Source organism: Schistocerca piceifrons, chromosome 9 (assembly GCF_021461385.2).
Source record: "Schistocerca piceifrons isolate TAMUIC-IGC-003096 chromosome 9, iqSchPice1.1, whole genome shotgun sequence".
In the NCBI taxonomy this organism is placed as follows: domain Eukaryota; kingdom Metazoa; phylum Arthropoda; class Insecta; order Orthoptera; family Acrididae; genus Schistocerca; species Schistocerca piceifrons.
Genome location: NC_060146.1, coordinates 131,265,793 through 131,289,371, shown reverse-complemented (window position 1 = coordinate 131,289,371; position 23,579 = coordinate 131,265,793). Strand labels below are relative to the sequence as shown.

The 23,579-nt window shown below is 43.5% G+C and overlaps 1 protein-coding gene across 2 annotated transcripts in view; it reads right to left on the bottom strand.

The window, feature by feature from the left end:
* The window catches only part of LOC124717086, a 583,165-nt gene that overhangs the window by 259,712 nt on the left and 299,874 nt on the right, over window positions 1-23,579 (bottom strand). For both annotated transcript variants that reach the window (XM_047243783.1, XM_047243784.1), the window contains exon 5: window positions 15,691-15,896. In XM_047243783.1, the coding sequence (XP_047099739.1) occupies window positions 15,691-15,896 (206 nt within the window). The remainder of the gene's footprint in view (window positions 1-15,690; window positions 15,897-23,579) is intronic.

Sequence of the window (23,579 nt, the reverse complement as noted above, 5' to 3'; positions counted from 1 at the left end):
CATTTCTTCTTGGTGTAGCAATTTTAATGGTCAGTAGTGTAGCTTAGCCACAGCCTGGGGGATGTTTCCAGAATGAAATTTTCACTCTGTAGCGGAGTGTGTGCTGATATGTCAGATTAAAGCTGTGTGGCGGACCGAAACTCGAACTCGGTCCCGAGGTCGAGTCAAGGTCCTACACACAATTTAATCTGACATATCAGCCCATACTCCGCTGCAGAGTGAAAGTTTCATTTTAGATGAAGGTGGAGTATTAGCCAGAGTGATATGACGGTCTCTGGTGACCGGCGTCGGGTTGATTTGGTAGGACTCGAAATTGTTTCTGGTCAACTTCAGCCACATTTTCCGGTTTTCCGGTGTGCGGGGCACGTCTTGGAATGTTTTTTGGCTTGTTCTACACAGATACTGTCTGGCTCCATTTTCGGACAGTGCGTTACATGGCGCTCTTTGCTGGCACTATGCAGTCATTAATTTTCTAATTTAAAAACTGACCACACAGTTTCCACGACTTTATTGTCATGTAACTTTCCACAGCGAACAGCCGCTTGTAGCCACTTTGCACTGCTCCGGTCACACTGACACAGGCCGATCTACGCTCTGAACTGGTGTCGATCACGTGGCGGGTGAACAAGTGGTATGGGTGTGGCTACATGAACATTTCCATGTCCAATCGTATCCACTCGTTCGGGTCACTTTTATTTGCTCCACCCACTAATTTTTATTTTGATCAGCATAATAGACATCTTTACAGTTGATTACTTTCAACTAAGTCTTCCTTGTTTACTTTTTCAATAAAAAGAGAAATACAAAACTTGTGTCTGTTCACTCTGCTGTCTCATGATGCCAGCATCTAATGAGTTTATCGTCTTTTTCACGGTACATCTAGGACCTTCGAGTGCTTCGGCAATTTTCTACCAAGCGCATATCTCTTCCTTCGGCGTTTATGCTGTGTATCTCTTGGATCCCACAAGCACATATGACATCTGCATTCTTCCGCTAGCAAAATTACGTTCTCTTCGGACCACTCCACCGCCAGCGCATGTCACGAGCAATACAAGTAGACGCAAGTAGAAAAGACAGCAGACGAAAACTTTGTCTACTGATAGGTGATCCGTGCTGGTCCCGGCTTATGTGTTGGTTTAAAACTTGATTGTTACTCTGCGTCGGGAACTTTGGTGAGCGCGTTACAGTTTGATTTCCCGCGGTTATTGCGGTTATGCCGTGGTTCTTCCTCTTCCTACGTGTGGCAGCAGCGGTGTGTATCGATATTCGCACCTTGTACTATCTGGTCTGGTGCTTATAGTTTCCGGCTAGCCGGCGTGCGGCAGTCGGTCGGTTGGTGTGGATCAGTCAGGAAATCTCCGCGCGGCGCAGTGGGCCGGGCCCGCTGGCGGTCTCTACGCAGTGTCTGAGTGTGTGGGAGCTGTTCCGATTGCTACGGGGTTCGTGGCTCACCGACCCAGGACATCAAAGTTGAGTGGTGATTTAATTACCGAAGCCAGTCTGTTCACATTGTGCCGTTGGTTTTCACGGTTGGCTGTTGGGGGTATTCCCGTGAGCAAGAGCGAGTGTTCGAGTTGGCGAAAGTTTGGCCACCATCCGGCGAACTGTATTTGGGTTATTTGAAGTCTAAGTGCACCAGCGGAATTTTCTGCCTTGCGGCCGTTGGCATTCCGGCTACCTGCCCTGGCCGCTGACGTACAATTCAGGCAGTGTCCTTTCCTCACCGTGTTGTCGTTGTCTAACACGTGTGTGTAGTTTTGACAGCTTATGCATACTTGGTTGTGGGCGGCTACGCCTTTTACATTTTGGCTTTGGAATTCTAGTATACTGGTCGGTGGTTAGCAAGTCGTCTTGTTGGTGGGTCCGTTGGCTGTCTCTTGGTTGGGTTGCCGGCGGATCGGATATAGCTGGGACGACTACCTGTCTCCCCTAAGCGAACGTTAATATTTCAAGTGCAGACCGACCCCCGGAAACTTTGAGTGCCGCTGGCTGTACTGCCTTTTCTTATTGGTGTTTGATTGTGTATTTTAATGGCTTACAGCCGATGGTTTGAAAATGTATGCCTTTAGTTGGGTTTTAAATCTTGGGCCTTCAGCCGTTTTAAAACTGAAAGTTCCTTACTTGTCAAGCCTTGCATTGTTTGGGTTCAAAAACGGTTCACATGGCTCTGGTGCACTATGCAACTTCTGAGGTCATCAGTCGCCTAGAACTTAGAACTAATTAAACCTAACTAACCTAAGGACATCTATGCCCGAGGCAGGATTCGAACCTGCGACCGTACCGGTCGCTCGGTTCCAGACTGTAGCGCCTAGAACCGCACGGCCACTCCGCATTGTTTGCGCCTTCAGCCTCTTTTAAGATATATTTTTCTGGATAAAGCTTTGGGCCTTCTGCCTTTAGAAAATTTATTGAAGTTGTGTTTTTCAATCATGGACCTTCAGCCGTCTGAAAATCTTAAATTCCTTACTTGTTAAATTTTAGATTGTTTGGGCCTTCAGCCTCATTTAACAAACAAAAAAAAAATAAATTTAAGTATAAAGCCTTAGGCTTCCTGCCTTCTAAAAATATATTGTAGTTGTGTTTTAAATCATGGGCCTTCAGCCGTTTTAAAAATTAAAGAGGTTGTGTCCTTAAGCCATAAGATTGGTTCACATATTCAGTCGATAGTTAAGATCGGAAATTTGCGCCGTCATGTTTGGGCAAGTAAATAAAGTTATATGTCTTCGAGTGTAACTGACAGCCTTCATTTTTGGCCACTTTCCACAATTCCAACTACCTGTTCTGTTCTATGGATTTAAACAGGCGTCTCAATAGAATCGAAGCGTAGAACACGCGATCTTCTTCTGATCGTTCGCTAAAAGACGGACATCCAGTTTAACACGAGCGAACGCAAGCGAATGCGGACCGAACACGACCGAATTCCGTCTGCATATACGCGCCTGTCGTTTACACCAGAGAGAATTCTCGTTCGCCTTCCTTTGTGTTCGATTCACTTTTTTTTTTTTTTAAGGAAAAAATCGGAATGTAGTTATCGCAGTGGGAGACTGCAGGCTATTCAGACCCAGAGAGTGCGCCGTGTTGGGCTGTGATGTGACGTAATGATAGGGTCCCTATTCACAGCGACCCTACCACGCCTGCTGTGTGAATAATACAGCCGCTGTTGTACTGCTGTATGGGACGGCGTGGCGGCATAATTAATGGGAGAGCGCGGCTGGCCGTGACGGCTGCCCGTCTGTCCCCCATACACCACGCGGATGCCTGCAGTTGCTCTTCTCCAGTACCCACTTCATGTCGCTACAGCACTGACCTGCTATTTGGGCTGTACAGACTCAAATAAATCATCACGGAAACTGCACTGCTAGATATTACAGTGAACCGCCAAGGAAACTGGTAAAGGCATGCGTATTCAAATGCAAAGATATGTAAACAGGCAGAATACGGCGCTGCAGTCGGTAACGCCTATACAGGGTGGTCCATTGATCGTGGCCGGGCCAAATATCTCACGAAATAAGCGTCAAACGAAAAAACTTCAAGGAACGAAACTTGTCTAGCTTGAAGGGGGGGAACCAGATGGCGCTATGGTTGTCCCGCTAGATGGCGCTGCCATAGGTCAAACGGATATCAATTGTCTTTTTTTAAATAGGAACCCCCATTTTTTATTACATATTCGTATAGTACGTAAAGAAATATGAATGTTTTAGTTGGACAACTTCTTCCGCTTTGTGATAGCTGGCGCTATAATAGTCACAAACATATGGCTCACAATTTCAGACGAACAGTTGGTAACAGGTTGTTGTTGTTGTGGTCTTCAGTCCTGAGACTGGTTTGATGCAGCTCTCCATGCTACTCTATCCTGTGCAAGCTTTTTCATCTCCCAGTACCTACTGCAACCTACATCCTTCTGAATCTGCTTAGCGTATTCATCTCTTGGTCTCCCTCTACGATTTTTACCCTCCACGCTGCCCTCCAATACTAAATTGGTGATCCCTTGATGCCTCAGAACATGTCCTACCAACCGATCCCTTCTTCTGGTCAAGTTGTGCCACAAACTTCTCTTCTCCCCAATCCTATTCAATACTTCCTCATTAGTTATGTGATCTACCCATCTAATCTTCAGCATTCTTCTGTAGCACCACATTTCGAAAGCTTCTATTCTCTTCTTGTCCAAACTATTTATCGTCCATGTTTCACTTCCATACATGGCTACACTCCATACGAATACTTTCAGAAATGACTTTCTGACACTTAAATCAATACTGGATGTTAACAAATTTCTCTTCTTCAGAAACGCTTTCCTTGCCATTGCCAGCCTACATTTTATATCCTCTCTACTTCGACCATCATCAGTTATTTTGCTCCCCAAGTAGCAAAACTCTTTTACTACTTTAAGTGCCTCATTTCCTAATCTAATTCTCTCAGCATCACCCGACTTAATTAGACTACATTCCATTATCCTTGTTTTGCTTTTGTTGATGTTCATCTTATATCCTCCTTTCAAGACACTGTCCATTCCATTCAACTGCTCTTGCAAGTCCTTCGCTGTCTCTGACAGAATTACAATGTCATCGGCGAACCTCAAAGTTTTTATTTCTTCTCCATGAATTTTAATACCTACTCCGAATTTTTCTTTTGTTTCCTTTACTGCTTGCTCAATATACAGGTAGGTTTTTTAAATTAAAATACAGAACGTAGGTACGTTTCATGAATTTATTTCGGTTGTTCCAATGTGATACATGTACCTTTGTGAACTTATCATTTCTGAGAACGCATGATGTTACAGCGTGATTACCTGTAAATACCACATTAATGCAATAAATGCTCGAAATGATGTCCGTCAACCTAACTGCATTTGGCAATACGTGTAAAGACATTCCTTTCAACAGCATTTCGCCTTCCGTAATGTTCGAACATGCATTGACAATGCGCTGACGCATGTTGTCAGGCGTTGTCGGTGGATCACAATTGCAAATATCCTTCAACTTTCCCCACAGAAAGAAATCCAGGGACGTCAGATCCGGTGAACGTGCGGGCTTCGACGACCAATCTACCAGTCACGACAGATGCTATTCATCACCGCTTCAACCTGTATAAGACAGCAAGTGTCTGGCGCTGTTGTTATATCGGTTACTGCTGCTGCACTGGCAGGTTATCAAGATTTAAGTGAGTTTGAACGTGATGTTATAATCGGTGAACAAACTATGGGACACATCATCTACTAGGCAGGGACGAAGCGGGGACTTTCCCGTACGACCATTTCACGAGTGCACCGTGAATATCAGGAATCCGGTACAACATCAAATCTCCGGCAGCGGACCGGCCGGAAAAAGATTCTGCAAGAACGGGATCAACGACGACTGAAGAGAATCGTTCAACGTGACAGAATTGTAACCCTTTCGCAAATTGCTGTAGATTTCAGTCCTGGACAATCAACAAGTGTCAGAGTTCGAATCATTCAACGAAAGATCATCGATATGGGCTTTCGGAGCCGAAGGCCCACTCGTGTACCCTTGATGACTGCACGGCGCAAAGCTTTACGACTCGCCTGGACCCGTCAATACCGACATTGGACTGTTGATGACTGGAAACATGTGGCCTGGTTGGACCGATCTCGTTTCAAATTGTATTGAGCGGATAGATTCAAAAAATGGTTCAAATGGCTCTGAGTACTATGGGACTCAACATCTTAGGTCAGAAGTCCCCTAGAACTTAGAACTACTTAAACCTAACTAACCTAAGGACATCACACACACCCATGCCCGAGGCAGGATTCGAACCTGCGACCGTAGCAGTCCCGCGGTTCCGGACTGCAGCGCCAGAACCGCACGGCCACCGCGGCCGGCTGAGCGGATAAACGTCTACGGGTATGGAGACAACATCATGAATCCATGGACCCTGTATGTCAGCAGGGGACTGTTCAAGGTAGTGGGCGTGTACAGTTGGGGTAATTTAGGACCCCTGATACGTCTAGATACGACTGTGACAGGTGACACGTACATAAGTATTTCCCCACTACGTACAAAGCTGTGGTGCTATTCCAATATAGGGGAACCTCAGCAGTACTGTCGATTTAAGATTTCAGTACTGGGCCATCAACAAGTTTCAGCTTGCGAATCATTCAACGAAACATCTTCGATATCGGCTTTCGGAGCTGAAGGCTCACTCGTGTACCCTTCATGACCGCAAGACACAAAGCTTTACGTCTCGCCTGGGTCCGTCAACACCGAAATTGGACTGCTGATGACTGGAAACATGTTGCCTGGTCGGAAGAGTCTCGTTTCAAATTGTATCGAGTGAATGGACGTGTACGGGTATGGAGACAACATCATGGATCCATGGACCCTGCGTGTCAGCAGGGGACTGTTCAAGCTGGTGGGCGTGTGCAGTTGGAGTGATATAGGACCCCTGATACGTCTCGATACGACTCTGACAGGTGACACGTACGTAAGCATTTCCCCACTACGCACAAAGCTGGGGTGCTATTCCAATATCGGAGGACCTCAGCAGTAGTGTCGTTTTAAGAAGGGTAAAATCAGAATGGTCTGAGTTGTGAATTGAAGTTTTTATTGAGGAGAAAATAGGGCTAGGGTGGTCCGTGCAGCTGCATCATCTGCAGAGCGAGGATGGTGTAGTGGATGGAAGACACATCAGACTAGTAAGCAGGAGACCTGTGTTCAAGTCCCGGCCGTGGAACAAATTTTAATGCATTACTTCAGCTTTTGTCCTTATTGAACTTAATTGCGCTAATGTTTATTTCCTATGTATAATTTCAGCTATATTATATGTCTTTCATATGTAAGAGGGAGAGCTCGAAAACAAGTATCCCCTGTCGACTGTGGGCAGAGTTGTGTGATATGGGCGTAAGACGACGCGGCAAGTGAACGCGCTCGTGCAAGACACCGACACACCACTGGGCAGAGGTCGACCGCGATCAAGCAGATCGCGCTGTCGCAGTGCCTGCACAGAGCGGAGGCCAGCCGCACAATCTTTTCCCGGAGCTATAGAGAGAAGGTGCGTTTTAAAGGCGGAAGTGAGAGCTGTTGTCCGCTATGAATGGGCACATGGAGTATCAGGTACACAAATTCATAACCGCCTTGTTGAGGTGTATGGGTCAGGTGTGATGTCGAGGCAAACGGTGCGGAGATGGTGCCAGCATTTCAGTGATGGACGTCAGCAAGTGCAGGACATGCCGAGACCTGGACGGATGGGCACTGCCACTACAGATGCAAAGTCAGGAAAGTGGATGACATGATGAACCGGCGTATCACCATCGATGGAGTAGCGGCAGAACAGTAAGGTGTCAGCGCGATGGGTGCCCCGCCAACTGACCCCGACACACGTGGAACAACGCATGGCTTTCAGCCTGGAACAGCTCGTGCGTTACCGTCAATCTGGCAATGACCTTCTGTTTCGGATGGTGACGGGGGATGAAAGTGGGTCCACCATTACACGCCCGAATCGAAGGCCGCATCCATGGAGTGGAAACATCCGTCATCACCCGTCCGAAAGAAGTTCAAAAGCACTCCGTCTGCGGGTAAAGTGCTACTCACCGTTTTCTGGGACGCCAAAGAAGTTTTGCTGCTGGACTTTCTGGAGGATACAACCATCAATGCTGCGCTGTACTGTGCCACTCTGTCGAAATTGAAAGAGGTGATTCGGAAAAAGCGGCCTGGCCTTCTCAGATCTGGCGTTCTGCTGTTGGATGACAATGCGAGACCACACACGGCGACGGCAACGCAAAACCATCTTGCAACTCTTGGTTGGGAGCGCCTACACCACCCGCTTTACAGTCCGGATCTCGCACCAGAGTGACTTCCATCTGTTTCCTGCTTTGAAGAAGACTCTCCTCGGAAGGCGCTTTGGCAGCAAAGCTGACGTCAAACAAGCCGCTCCACGCTTCTTCCGTGTGCAACGCCCTGATTTCTTCCGTGGAAGGCTTTTTGAAGCTTATAAAGCGGTATGACAAATGTTTCAATGTACTTGGAAATTATGTAGAAAAATTAACACGTGTCTTATCTTTAATGTCTCATTCTCTTTTCTTTCCCTTTCACACACAGCTGTGACCACAGTCGACAGGGGAAACGTATTTTCCAACTCCCCCTCGTACTTAAATTTTTTAATACTACAACTGGTTTATAAGACCGGATAAACGTTATCTCTACATGTCTTTTAGCAAGGTCGGAAATTTTTCGACTTTTCAAATGCACCTGAGAGTGCCTATAAAGCCGAAACCATGGTTGTATAAAATAAATGGAATACAAATCTAGTCACAAGGACGCTTAAATGTTGAATGTATATTGAAACACAATCCTGGCACTTTGTGACAAACTCGGAAACTGGGAAAATTCGCGCCATCAGAAGTTTTACTTCTTTAGTTTAATTGTGGCAAGAAAAGCTGAAATGACGGTCGTTGTTTCTATCAGATTTAGGCTGTCGCCTTCTAACTGGAAGATAATATCATTTAATTTTTAGTAAACAAAGCAGATAAATAAGCAGTGCCTGGTTCCAGCTTCATTACGTTTTTTTCAAGATTGGCTCTTTAGCATCCAAAACATCTTAAACAATCTCATAAAGTGAGAAAACCCTTGTCAAACATAAACGTTTTCACAGTTACTGTTCTTCGTTGCGGAAGAGTAATCGATAAAGTTCTCGTCATTTTCTTCACATAAGCGCGTTTAGTGTAATTTTATTTACTGTGTTAATGAAGGGTTGAAGAAATTGATGTAGTCTACAATTCAGATTTTTAGGAAGCAGATGTTGACGATGGATGGCGCAGTAAGTTGCAAGTAAAATTCGCTCGTATAGTTGTATGGAGAAGCAGGTCGTTTGCAGAAGATGCTTTCAGTATCATAACTCACTTCATCAATACGTCTTTGAATTGTATAGTCGCTGAAAGGAATTCTTCTGATATATCATAAGCAATTTTGAGTAGGACAGTTTTTGAAACTTCTTTAAATGTTGGAAAAATTACCTTGTTACCCGATAGTATGCGGTATTCCAGATTCTGCTATAAATAGCGAGATATTGAAAGAAGCCAGAAAACTATAATCACCTCTTTTATGACGCCGAAGCAAACATACTATCCACAGTGTGTCTCTTTTGAAGTTATTCTTTAGGTATTTGTATATATTTCAAATTATTACCTTTTTTGTCACGGGGACACATCCTCAAGTCATCCTCCAGTTTGGGTGGTTTCATAGCGTCGTTTCTTAACATATTCTCACATAAAAGGTAGACAGGTAGTCGAGTTTCCAACTATGGTTAAATGAAGCCAAACTTCAGACAATCACCACTGCACTGTCTACACTTCTTTTTGGATTCGGCCTTGTTTAGTGTCAGTTATAAGCGGACAAAAATTGAACTATATGACAAGACGTAGCAATCAAAATCAACCGTCTCAAACCCTAGCCAACCGCGCATCTCTACGCAATTATTGTTGTTGTTGTGGTCTTCAGTCCTGAGACTGGTCTGATGCAGCTCTCCATGCTACTCTATCCTGTGCAAGCTCCTTCATCTCCCACTACCTACTGCAGCCTACATCCTTCTGAATCTGCTTAGTGTATTCATCTTTTGGTCTCCCTCTACGATTTTTACCCTCCACGCTGCCCTCCAATGCTAAATATGTGAGCCCTTGATGCCTCAGAACATGTCCTACCAACCGATCCCTTCTTCTAGTCAAGTTCTGCCACAAACTCCTCTTTTCCCCAATTTTGTTCAATACCTCCTCATTAGTTACGTGATCTACCCATCTAATTTTCAGCATTCTTCTGTAGCACCACATTTCGAAAGCTTATATTGTCTTCTTGTCTAAACTATTTATCGTCCATGTTTCACTTCCATACATAGCTACACTCCATACAAATACTTTCAGAAAAGACTTCCTGACACTTAAATCAATACTCGATGTTAACAAATTTCTCTTCTTCAGAAACGCTTTCCTTGTCATTGCCAGTCTACATTTTATATCCTCTCTGCTTCGACCATCATCAGTTATTTTGCTCCCCAAATAGCAAAACTCCTTTACTACTTAAAGTGTCTCATTTCCTAATGTAGTTCCCTCAGCATCACCCGACTTAATTCGACTACATTCCATTATCCTCGTTTTGCTTTTGTTGATGTTCATCTTATACCCTCCTTTCAAGACACTGTCCATTCCGTTCAACTGCTCTTCCTCCTTTGCTGTCTCTGACGGAATTACAATGTCATCGGCGAACCTCAAGGTTTTTATTTCCTCTCCAAGGACTTTAATACCTACTCAATTATACGCAATTATATGAACTACAAAAAGAAAAATTGGTAAAAAATAATTTACTTACTTTTGTCCTACACTCCCAAACAAGCTCATCTGAGTTGTATGGTACTTAACCATAGTCCGTTCACAAAGAGATGAAAGATATCTGGCTCGGCAGTCGGTCAACTTCGGTCAGCTCAAGTCTTGCGTCCGGCCAGCGATGTAACTGTGCCGTACTGTGATGTGTCGCAAGTTAATACGTCTCTTCATCAGTGATGAAGCGGTTCCTGCCCCATCACGGACAGCGCTGGATACTCCTTGCACTCTTGGTGGAGGGCAAGGGGTAGTGCCTTATGGGAAAAAATGGCTCTGATCACTTTGGGACTTCACATATGACCTCATCAGTCCCCTAGGCTTAGAACTACTTAAACCTAACTAACCTAAGGACAGCACGCGCAGCCACGCCCGAGGCAGGATTCGAACCTGCGACCGTAGCAGCAGCACGGTTCCGGACTGAAGCGCCTAGAACCGCTCGACCACAACGGCCGGCTGCTTTATGGAGTGGGGCTAGAAAAAAATTAATAATTTTGCTGAATGTTGCGAGCAGGAGGTTGAAAATACAAACAGTAGCTCCACCCTCTGCATTAGTCGATCTGGCGGTGACGTACACAGAAGCAAGTTCAGCTGCCTGAGAAGAATTAGGAATTTTGACTGCGACCTGCTACTCTCGTGGGCCCCCATTTACATCTAATATACCTTTTTTTCCACCATTGCCATGGAGCCTCTCCAGACTGGGGTCGACCGCTGCAGGTCGATGGAGACCAGTTTGGTAATCACTGCTTCACACTGAAAGGATTATATGTCATGAGAGATGACTATTATGTTTGGAATGTGTGTCTTCATGGGTGTCTTTAGATACCTAACATACGGACATACTGAATAGATACTGAATTTTATTTGAGATGGTCCCTGGTGTGACTGAGGGTAGAGGATGATTTTGAGACGATTTCATAAAGAGGCGGCACATTTGGAAAAAAAAAGTAATATGAATGGAGTTCTTATTTTATAGCAAACGCTTGCCGAGTAATTATTGCAGTGTAAATATTAAATTTTGTTCAAGAACATCTACGTTTTGGTATCTAGGATGAATTATCTATTGTGTGTTCAGAATCTTAATTATTATTCGTCACCCTCCGTATTTAGTTAAAATACTCAAATAGTGGGACGGATCGGGATAGTGGGCCGCAACGTGATTGTGCTGCTTCCTAGACTGGAGAATCCTGCAGCCTACAGTAGTGACACGTAACTATGGAAGCAAAGGCGAGATAGACTAGGCTTGGAGTGGGACCTGTAAGTGAACTGTTGTTCAAAAAAATGGTTCAAATGGCTCTGAGCACTATGAGACTTAACATGTGAGGTCATCAGTCCCCTAGAACTTAGAGCTACTTAAACCTAACTAACCCAAGAACATCACACACAGCCATGCCCGAGGCAGGATTCGAACCTGCGACCGTAGCGGTCTGAACTGTTGTCCTTCACGTTTCTCGTTTTTATAAGTTTTGGTGATTTTAAATACAAGATAAGCCGTTAGCTCTTAAATGTACTCCATCAAGTGGCTTGTAATCTTATAGTGCACATCATTCGCTGTAGTTTAGTTACATTATTCTTTTCAACTCGTCAGTTACCATGCTCCATAAAAATCATTAACCTGACATGGGCTCCTGGGGAGGAATGGGCGGAGCACAATGGGATGGTATCTCTTTCTGCACCTTCATCTTTTTTGATGCAAGAATATTTCAAGTGGTTCAAATGGCTCTAAGCACTACGGGACTTAACATCTGAGGTCATCAGTCCCCTAGACTTAGAATTACTTAAAACTAAACAACCTAAGGACATCACACACATCCATGCCCGAGATTGGAGTCGAACCTGCGACTGTAGAAACAGCGCAGTTCCGGACTGAAGCGCCTAGAACCGCTCGACCGCAGCGGCCAGCAAGTGTATTTCAGACAATATATTTCTTTTTCTTCCTTTCTTTCCTAGATGCTCTGAACTCACATTTTATCTTCTTTTTTAAAGCATACGAGGAGTCTGACTTACCTACATCAACTTTGGAAAGGTACATTCGTAAAACGAAGAATAATCCCCACAACAGAGTTGACAACTCAGATGTTAAATTTAAACATGTGGTCACTGCAGAACAAAAAGGCGACTTGAAGCATACATGAAATCAACAGGCAGCGGGTATTTTAGTCCAACAATGAAAGATCTGATTGTTAGATCATTAGCCTATCAGGTAGATCAAATAAATGTCTTACCACACAGATTTCACAATGAAACCTGTCTAGCTATGCATGACTGCCGAAGTGGCGTCAGCTAAAAAAGACTTGCAATATGGCGGCCGTACCCCGAAGGATATATCCCGGCCAATAAATGGCATACGAAAATAAAAAAATAATAACTGGGCTATAGAATTTCTTACTAGGCTTTGTATCTTATCTATTCACAAGCCAGAAAATACACCTGGTGCACGAGCGATGAGATTCAATAAAGTAACAGTATTACGCATTAAAAATATTCGTAGATAATGATATTAAAATATATTCATACTGTTAACGGTTTTTTTAGATTCCATATTCATTAGTGTAAATTGTTCACTAAACAAATTTGTCTTAGTTTGTAGGTGATATTCTTAATAATTTCAACGTTTATGCAACAAATGACAAACGGTGCAGTACGGAAAACATCCAATTATTTTCTTTGAAAAAATGTAAACAATACATAATATAGTTTTACGTGACTTTCGAATAAGACACGTTAGGTTACACTACAAGGTGATTTTTTTATACTTTTGGGAAGTGTTTTCTTATGCTCCCTTATTTTACAAAAAAATGTTAAGCATTAAGCATACCGTTCTGGCCTCAAGACCCCCTAAGCGTTTGTTTGAATCAGTTCGCACTGTGTATGACATTTCGAAGTAAGGATCTTGATTACTGTTAAAGTGATTCACTTCTGTGTTATTAAAATGGTTCGAATACCATTCCAATCTAAAATAACCTTTTCATTCGTTGTAAACATTTCTCTGTGTTATCCTCACAGTTTTAATACAAATTGTAACATTAGGGCATTGTCACACCTTGCGCTATTGTACAGATAGTGAGTTGCATATTTTAGAAATATAATAAAATCCTCATATGGCAACACAGCCTAAGGTAAATGTTAAGGCTATTAGTCACGCAGCAATTTATTTGATGACATGCAGTTCAACTCTTCACACCTTACAACTGAACAAGACAAAGCACAGCTCAGTTATCCATAGCAGGTAAGAAGCAATCGTAGGGCCTAAGCAAACTTTGTGAAGTGGAATTAGGAACTGTATTAATTTGTAAAATTTTCACATTTCTCAAACACGGCTCAGGCTTTATACGTCATAATTGGTCAGTGTGTTGTGGTTGTTTGATGAGGAAGCGATTCAACGTATTATAGATAGCCAACCTTTGTATTCAGTTTCAGTTACAGATAGTCAGATACAGTTTAGAGTAGCTGCCACCACAGACGCTGAATCTAATTTGCACAGTTAATGATCGTGTTCAAAAGCAAGGTACCCAAGGCTGTTACAGATCAAATTCATGGGCGACACTGTAATCGGAGTTTAATACCCTTAGTTTCAAGTTAACAGCAATGAAATGAGACACTATTCTTGTAGAAACATTAAAATAAATGCTCGTGCAACTGCTATAGTGTACAAGGTATACAGTAATGGTGATAACAAATATCCTTAAGCAAGGGGTGTTGTCACACACAGTTACCAAGTTTCAGGTGGTTAGTCTCAACATTAACGACATTCCTCATCAGCTACACTGGACTCGCATTCGGGAGGACGACGGTTCAATCCCGTCTCCGGCCATCCTGATTTAGGTTTTCCGTGATTTCCCTAAATTGTTTCAGGCAAATGCCGGGATGGTTCCTTTGAAAGGGCACGGCCGATTTCCTTCCCAATCCTTCCCTAACCCGAGCTTGCGCTCCGTCTCTAATGACCTCGTTGTCGACGGGACGTTAAACACTAACCACCACCACCACCTCATCAGCTATGAGTCCACCTGTCGCTTTTTGCCTATAATATTGCAATACACGTGAACAGCTCCAACCTGATTACATCGCGCAGAAACTTCGGGAGCATAATGACCAGCGGAGCTGTAGCAACGTGTTGAGAAAGAGGCATGCACCTACGTGTATGAGTCATGCACAGTAGTGATGTACGCTGAAGCACCAAAGAAACTGGTATAGGCATGCGTATTCAAATACAGAGATACGTATACATGCAGAATACGGCGCTGCGGTCGGCGACGCCCATACAAGACAACAAATGTCTGACGCAGTTGCTAGATCGCCTACTGCTGCTACAGTGGCAGCTTACCAAGATTTAAGTGAGTCTGAACGTTGTGATATAGTCGGCGCACGAACGATGGGACACAGCGTCTCCGAAGCAGTGATCAAGAGGAGATTTTCCAGTACGACCGTTTCACGAATGTACCGTGAATATCAGGAATCCGATGAAACCTCAAATCTCCGACATCGCTGTGGCCGGAAAAAGATCCTCCAAGAATTGACCCAACGACGGCTGAAGAGAATCTTTCAACCTGACAGAAGTGCAACCCTTCCGCAAATTGCTGCCGATTTCAATGCTGCGCCACCAATAAGTGTTAACGTGCGAGCCGTTCAACGAAACATTATCGATATGGGCTTTCTGAGCTGAAGGTCCACTCGTGTACCCTTGATGACTGCACGACACAAAGATTTACGCCGACAATGGACTGTTCATGATTGGAAACATGTTGCCTGGTCGGACGAATGTCGTTTCAAATTGTGTCGAGTGGATGGATGTGTGCAGTATGGAGCCAACCTCATTTATCCATGGACCGTGCATGCCACCAGCGGACTGTTCAAGTTGGTGGAGGCTTTGAGATGGTGTGGAGCGTATGCAGTTGGAGTGATATTGGACCCCTTATACGTCCAGATACGACTCTGACAGGTAACACGTACGTAAGCATACTGTCCGATCACCTGCATCCATTCATGTCCATTGTGCATTCCGAAGAACTTGGGCAATTCCAGCAGGACAATGCGACACCCCACACGTCCAGAATTCCTACGGAGTGGCTCCAGAAGCATTCTTCTGAGTTTAAACTCTTCCGCTGGCCACCAGATTCCCCAGACATGAACATAATTGAGCATATCGTGCTGTTCAGATCTCCACCCCTCTAGTACTCGTACGGATTTATAGACAGCCCTGCGGGATTCATGGTGTCCGTTCCCTCCAGCACTACAGAAATTAGGCGAGTCCACGCCACGTCGCGTTGCGGCACTTCTGTGTGCTCGCGGGTGCTCTACACGATATTATGCAGATGTACCAGTTTCTTTGGCTCTTCAGCGTAGTACAAGACGGCATGCTGGGTACTCACCGTCCACTCGAAGTAGGCGGAGGCGTCCCCGAATGGCCACCTGGACTCCAGCCAGGTGCTCGGCTTGCCGGAGCCGCGGACACGCCCACCGTCCCCGGAGCCGTCGACTTCTGCGTCGTCAATGTCCGCCGCATCTACGCCGCCCCCGTCAGTGCCGTTGTCTGCCCCATCGAAGTGCACCACCGCCTCCGTCACAGCGCCGCCTCCTGTACGTGAGACACAAAACCAGTAAGCATCTACGTTGTGGAATACGATTCTTGAAGCGGTTGTAAAGAAGTTTTGAACTACTATTATGCAGCAGAGAGGTCTGAAGGCATGGCCGAGTGGCAGCAGCGTTATTTTTACACTTGAGAAACAGAGAGCTGGGTGGTAACAGCAAACAAGTGGTTAAAATTAAACTTTCCCTCTTTAACAAGTTAAACCATCATAACGACCGGGAGAGCGGTGTGCTGACCACACACCCCTCCTTTCCGTATCCTCACCTGAGGATGACACGGCGGTCGGATGGTCCCGATGGGTCACTTGTGGCCTGAAGACGGAGTGCTTTTTCTTTAACGAGTTATAACGCGGAAACTAATTACCGTAGCAATACCAAACTTGCGGACATTAATGTCAAGTATGTGAGGAAGAGAAATAATGCAGAATCAATTCAATTGAAGAACTTTTAATGTAATGCTGCGGTACATCATATCATTACATGCCGATACTATTAGTGTTACAAATATGGCGGCCATCAGTGTTCAGGAGGGTCTGAAAGCGCAGGCTTGCATTCTACACACCAGAACATAGCATGTCTGTAGGTATGCTGGCTACCTCTCTTGATATGCTGCGCTTCGGATCAGCACACGTGTGAATGTTCCCCTGGTAAACTCTGTCCTCCAGATAGCCCCACGACCAGAAATCACATGGAGTGAGATCATGTGATCGTGCCGGCCAGGCATTTGGAAACGATCGGTTGATAATTCGATCGTTTCCAAATGCGTTTCGGAGAAGCAGGTTAACTTTACGAGCGAGGTGCATGAAAACGGTTGAGTTCCATGCGTCACTCTCCTGTAGGGCAGGCTTGACATGCTGGTGAAGGATATTGCAGTAGCGATGGCCAGTCATACTGCACGTCTTAAGTTGTTGAAACGCCAACCTGTTCAAAAAGGAATGGGCCAATGATGAACGAAGCCGTGAAGCCACACCACACAGTGACACGTTCACCATACAGAGGATCTTCATGCAGAGTACAGGTTGAAGATCCCCACACTCGGCAATTCCGTGTGTTCACCTCACCTGTCAGAAGAAATTGAGCTTCGTCTGTCCATAGGAAGGTCCAGGGCCAGCCCTCGTCAACTTCAATCCTTGCGAGAAAGTGGAGAACGAAGCCAACACGTCGTCGTGCGTCCTGTGGTGTAAGCTGCTGTAGGATACGGGTCTTGTACGGAAACCGTTTCAGAATGGTTCGAAGCACCTTCCGGGATATTGAAGTGTCGTGACACAGCAGGCGCACTGCCTAACGGTCGGGAATTGCGCGCAACATTGTCTGCCACAGCAACAGCGATTTCATCAACCACCTGTGCTGCAACCGGTCGGGGGGCTCTTCCCACACGACGCCCAGATCTCCAGTTGAGTCGAACCTCTTCGTGGAAAAGAGGACCCTTCCGTAGTCCTTTCAGCCGGCAATATTCTCGACGTGCAGCTGCAGCGTTACTGTTGTTTTGATAACAGAGCTACACCAGTAATGCCCTGCTCCTCTTGTCCAAGCTCTTGTTGACACGTCAACAAGTGCACTGCGCTTAAATGCGAATATTTTAGGTTAGGCTTTACCGTGACTGTTATTGACATTATATGAAACAACAAGTTTACTGTTACCAGTCGCCGTTTCACTTATCTCCACGACACGTTTCAAATGTTTAAACCTCCATCATCAGATGGATTTACGTTAGTCAGTATGACATTTGTGTGTGTGTTGTGTTACAATTTTTTGGAGGAACTTGTGGCACTGTTTAGTGGAGAAACAAGACACTATTTCAGAACACGGTTTTGGGTTTCTTCTGACAAAAAATTAAACTTATATCTAACGGTAAACATAAAATAAGTAATACAGAGTACCTCCAATAGTAACAGGTTCCTTTCACTGTCATAACACATCACATGTATACTGTCATATTTGTAAACAAATACGGCCTCTGGAAACTGCTGGGTGCAAGGTTCGTATAGCAGAAGACAAGACGTTATCACAATGTACAAGGAATATATATCGTAACAACATTATTACAGAATAATTTTTTTAAAGGATTTGGAGGTGTTAGATGGCTGTTTTGAGGTGTGGAATACATGTGTTGGAATAAATACTTCAGGTGGCATATCAATCCGATTTTGACAATTTAAAGCAGATTTAACTTCATACTCGTTCATACAAGCAGGTGAAATTCTATAATGGCTTAAACTTCATACTTGTTTATAAAAATCAGGTCAAATGTTACAGACTTTAAGTACAATAATCATATTGACTACAGCGGTAAAATTATACATACATAATTTTGATTGGGATTAATAGATAGATATGAAAGGCTAGAGGCAGAAGGAGAGGAAGAGAAAGGGGAAGTGAGAGAGAGAGAGAGAGAGAGAAAGAGAGAGAGAGGGAGAGAGAGAGAGAGAGAGAGAGAGAGAGAGGGTGGAAAGAGTGATTGTGTGAGAGCAAACTTTACATGGCAAGGGGTCTTAAGATTATATCTGTTACATATATTAATATATGTGAAAAAGTGTGTGTGTGAGAGAGAGAGAGGGGGTGCCTCCCATGCAGCGGGCCTGGGTTCGATTCCCGGTTGGGTTGGAGATTTTCTCCGCTCGTGGACTGGCTGTTGTTATCCTCATCATCTTTTCATCCTCATCATGGGCGCGCAAGTCGCCTAATGTGGCGACGACTGACATAAGACTTGCACTTGGCGGCCGAACTTCCCCGGACGGGGCCTCTAGCCTACAATGCCACACGCTCATTTCATTTCCTAAAGACAAAATGGTCGTCATCTAACACATCCTCAATTTTCTTTTCCGTTCTTCTGTGTATTATTCTTGTCAGCAAACTGGATACATGATGTCCTGGCCGGCCGGTGTGGCCGTGCGGTTCTAGGCACTTCAGTCTGGAACCGCGTCACCGCTACGGTCGCAGGTTCGAATCCTGCCTCGGGCATGGATGTGTGTGATGTCCTTAGGTTAGTTAGCTTTAAGTAGTTCTAAGTTCTAGGGGATTGATGACCACAGATGTTAAGTCCCATAGTCCCCAGAGCCATTTGAACCATTTTTTTTTTTTTTTTTTTTTTTTGATGTCCTGTACGATTCCTCGCTCTTGTGACCTCTTCAATTCTTCGGAACCGTGTGGATGATATTTTTCCGAAAGTCAGATGGTGTATCGCCGGATTCATACATCCTACATACCAACGTAAATAGTGGTTTGTTGCACTTTCCCCAATGGTTTTAAATTTGATGGAATGTTATCTATCCCTTCTGCCTTATTTGATCCCAAATCTTCTAAGGCTTTTTAAAATTTTGATTCTAATACTGGATCCCCTATTTCTTTTGTATTTCCTATTTCTCGTTCTATCACCTCAGACAAGTGTTCCTCCTCATAGAGGCCTTTAATGCACCCTTTCCATCTATCCCCTCTCCCCTCTACATTTAACAGTGGAATTCCGATTGCACTCTTAATAATATGCCCTTGCTTTTAATTTCACCGAATATTGTTTTGACGTTTATATGCTGAGTCATTCCTTTGGGCAAACCTTTCATTTTCAATTTCAGCCATTTCGTCTTACCTTCCCTATCTCAGCGATTTGTATTTCTGTGTTCATGAATTTCCCTGAACATTTTTGTACTTCTTTCTTTCATCGATTAACTGAAGTATTTCTTCTGTTAGTCCATTAAATTTCGGGCATGCATGCAATTTTATTTGCGCGGCTGCATGCCCGAAACTTAATGGACTATTCATTACGCCGCCAGAAGTTGACAATGCACATTTCTTCTGTTACTCTTAGTTTCTTCGTAGTTACCTTCTTTGTACCTACGTTTTTCTTGCCAACTTCTTGTTAGAGATGTCCATTTATTTTCAACTGAATTGCCTATTAAGCGATTCCTTATCGCAGTACCTATAGCCATAGAGAACTTCAAGCTTGTCTCCATTCCTTAATACTTCCATGTCTGTGTCTAGCCATGATGTAATCTATGTGAAGTCTTCCCGTATCCCCTGACCTATTCCAAGTGTCTCTCCTCCTCCTGTGATTCCTGCAGAGAGTACCCGCTATTACTAACTGAAATCTGTTGCAGATCTCATTTTTTCTCATTCCTAACACCAAGCCAACACTCTCCCGTAACCTATCGTTACTTCTTCCCCTACAACTGCATTTCAGTCCACCGTGACTATTAGATTTTAATCTCGCTGTTCGTATTGACTTATCCGCTCGTTATCCTCATGTACTTTCTCTCTCTATCTCTTCATCTTCAGCTTGCGGCGTTGGCCCATATTCCTCAACTATCGTTGTCGGTGTGGGATTGCTGTCGGTTCTGATGAGAACATTCCTGTCACTGAACTATTCCCAGTAACACTGCCCTACCTTCCTATACCACTTCCTGCTGCTGCTGATATTATCCTATACTCATCTGACCAGATATCCTTATGTTCTTTCCATTTCACTTCACTGACGACCGTTATATTTGGATTGGGCCTTTGCATTTCCCTTTTCTGATTTGCTAACTTGTCTACCGCGTTCGAGCATCTGACATTTCACTACTTCGTTGGTTATTTAGTCTTCTTCTTGTGACCACCTCCCCTCCCAGAGATCCGAATGGGGAACTATTCCGGAATCTTATGCCAGTGGAGAGGTCATCGTGACACTTTTCAGTTACAGGTCACGTGTCCTGTGGTTACACATTATGTGTCTGTAATGCAGTGGTCTCCAGCGCCTTCTGCATCTTCATGCCGTTGATCATTACTGATTGTTCTGCCTTTAGGGGAAGTTTCCCATCCCCAGCGAAGAGAGAACCCTGGACTACTGTCTACTTCTCCGCCATCTTTGACAAGGATGTTGGCAGGACGAGGATGATTTCTTATGCCGGAAGTCTTCGGTCGCCAATGCTGATTATTAATCAAAACTTAAATGGTGATGTGGTTCGAATCCAGGACTGAGGACGTTTTGATTACTAATCAAAGATGCTACCCCTAGACCACGGGGTGAATGTCCAAGACTACAATCATTTCGAAACACCGCAAATGAGGCGTAAATTACAAAGTGATAAACTATCATTTTTTGATTTTATCGTATTTAGTGTACCTTGAAACAGTACCAGCGATGGCGAGGCATGACAGAATCTCTGAATCTCTGACCAGAGAGTTGTTTATCGTTGCTAGTCTGCGCTTGACCGCGCGAGAGTTCAGTTCAGAGTTGGACGATGTTGCGAGTTGTACTCAGTCGGAGTTGTGTGTGAGGAGTCGGCGGGCATCGACATGGGTCTCTGGTCAAGGTTCGGGACGAGGTATATTGTTAAATAAGGTAATGAAGCAGCATTGCGCACATCTGATAATGTAATGTATGTTAATTGTAATTAATTTGTTCAAGAAATGCCCCAATAATAATTTTGTTTTTAAAGCAATCGTTTTTAAGAAAAGAATCATTCCAATTGAAACAATATTTCCTATGCTTTTCCTCCCAGAATCAATTTATCAGATTAATTATTGCACAGGGCCTAAGGTCAGCGCAGCTGCCCTTATAAAATTTATCAGGTTGATCTTAACGTTAATTTTGTGGGGACTTAACATTTTTGCACATTTTTATTATCATTGAGTTTTATTACTGTTGGAAGCTAACATTTGGCACTATTTGCAATTCTATTCAATCCTTTTCACTTTAATATTTTTACGGGGAGGTTACACTTAGCACGATGTCCCATTTACATTTAATTATTGTCTTTTCAAAATTTTGTGGGGAGGTTATACTTGGCGACATCCGATCCAGGATCGTATTTCTTTGAGAATCTTCTGATAAGTAGCCAGATATCTGCTCTTATTTACTAAACTATAATTAGCATTTGGCGCAACGCTTTTTCTAATTTTGTGACTTTCCTTCCACAGATCATCGGCAATTCGTTGCTCTTTGTTGTATTTGTATTTGTGGGATTTTGCATTGTGGTTATTTCATTTGTGAATAATTGTGACTATTGTAAAAATGCCGCGAAAGACTGTGAATAGTGCATCGCGAAGTATAATGAGTGCAATAACCGAATTAAACAACTTGACCGATAGTAATTGTGACACGCAATGTAATGATGACAATCTTCCGTTTATTGACAATCAATATGTACCGACCACCAATGTTGATTTTGATCGTAGTGATGAACAGACAAATTCAATTGTGTCCTCTGTTAATTTGACGACAATTGATGACGCGGGGCGTTCTGTTGTAATGAGCGCTGCCCAGCTTAACACAACCGGTTTGGAAAATTCACGTGACGAACAGACAAATTATTCTAATGAAAATGAACCGTGTACTGAAAGTACGACGGATTCATTTAATTCGGAGATAGTGACTAAAAGTGCGCATCCGATGAGCAAACTTTTTGGTGAATCACAGAGTGAGCAAATGGTCACACAAAACGTGACAATTGCAGATACGCCATCAAACAGCACAGAGAATAGAGCCGTTTATGTTACTGCGGATCAAGCTATCGCATTTTTACTACAATTCAGTGAAAAACTAAATAGAATGATCAAACAACATTTTGATGAACATTTTAAACAACAGAACGAAATTTTCGACAACCATTTCAAACAACTTAATGAAAGTTTCAAACAGACGAATGAAACATACGACAAACTTAATGAAAGTTTCGACAACCATTTCGAACAGCTTAGTGAACAAATTGATGAAAGTTTCGAACTGACGAACGAAAAACAAGACAACCTTAACGAACAGAACAAACAAGTTAGGGAACAGATTACAGCGGTTACCGTGCAATGTCATGACACTAAAGTACAATTACGCGAGGAAATTGTGGCTTGTGCTAGGAAAAGTAGCGAAGAAATTAGATCTGTTGCTCAAGAATTAAGGGATATGCAAACAGCTACAACAGAAACACTTAGAGAGGAAATTAATACAGTCGGTAAACAATGCTCTGAAAAAGCTACACAATTACGCGACGAGTTTAAAGCAATGACAGCAGAACTTTCGCGCACAATGGATGCAAAGATTGACACGAAATTCGACCAACAGAACACTCAGATTGACGAACGTTTTAATCACCACATACAAAACAGTGATACGCGTTTCCGCAAATTTATACAGGATCAAAATAAAGGAAAACGTCAAGTAATGGAAACAATCACAGCACAGAGACAAAAAGATAAACTTAAAATGTTTGCGAAGGCAAAAACATACGTAGACAACAATATTGCTACAGTATCGGACAAAATTAATACCATCGAACAGTTGAACACCGAATTACGTGATGAAATTTCTGATCTTAAATCAAAAACAGATACAAACACAGCAGATATTCAGACAGTGACAGACAGACTCGAACAATTAGAACTAACACGGGATTCCGATGACATCAAAGCTGACATTAAAAAATTGAACGAAACCACACGTAAATTACAAAAACAGATTAATACTTCTGACACTAAAAACGATGATCAGGTAAAAATACTGACTGAAAAATGTGATGAATTGGCCAGTCGTATTGATGTTATTGAAAGTAATAATGACAGCAAATCAGACGATACCTCACCGGTTTCATTTAATCAAACACCTGAATTTCAAAATCTACAACAGACAATCAATGAGATCGATTCATCTAATAACACCTTACGTAGAAAATTGTCATGTTTACAGCAAGAGGTAACAGAGATAAAA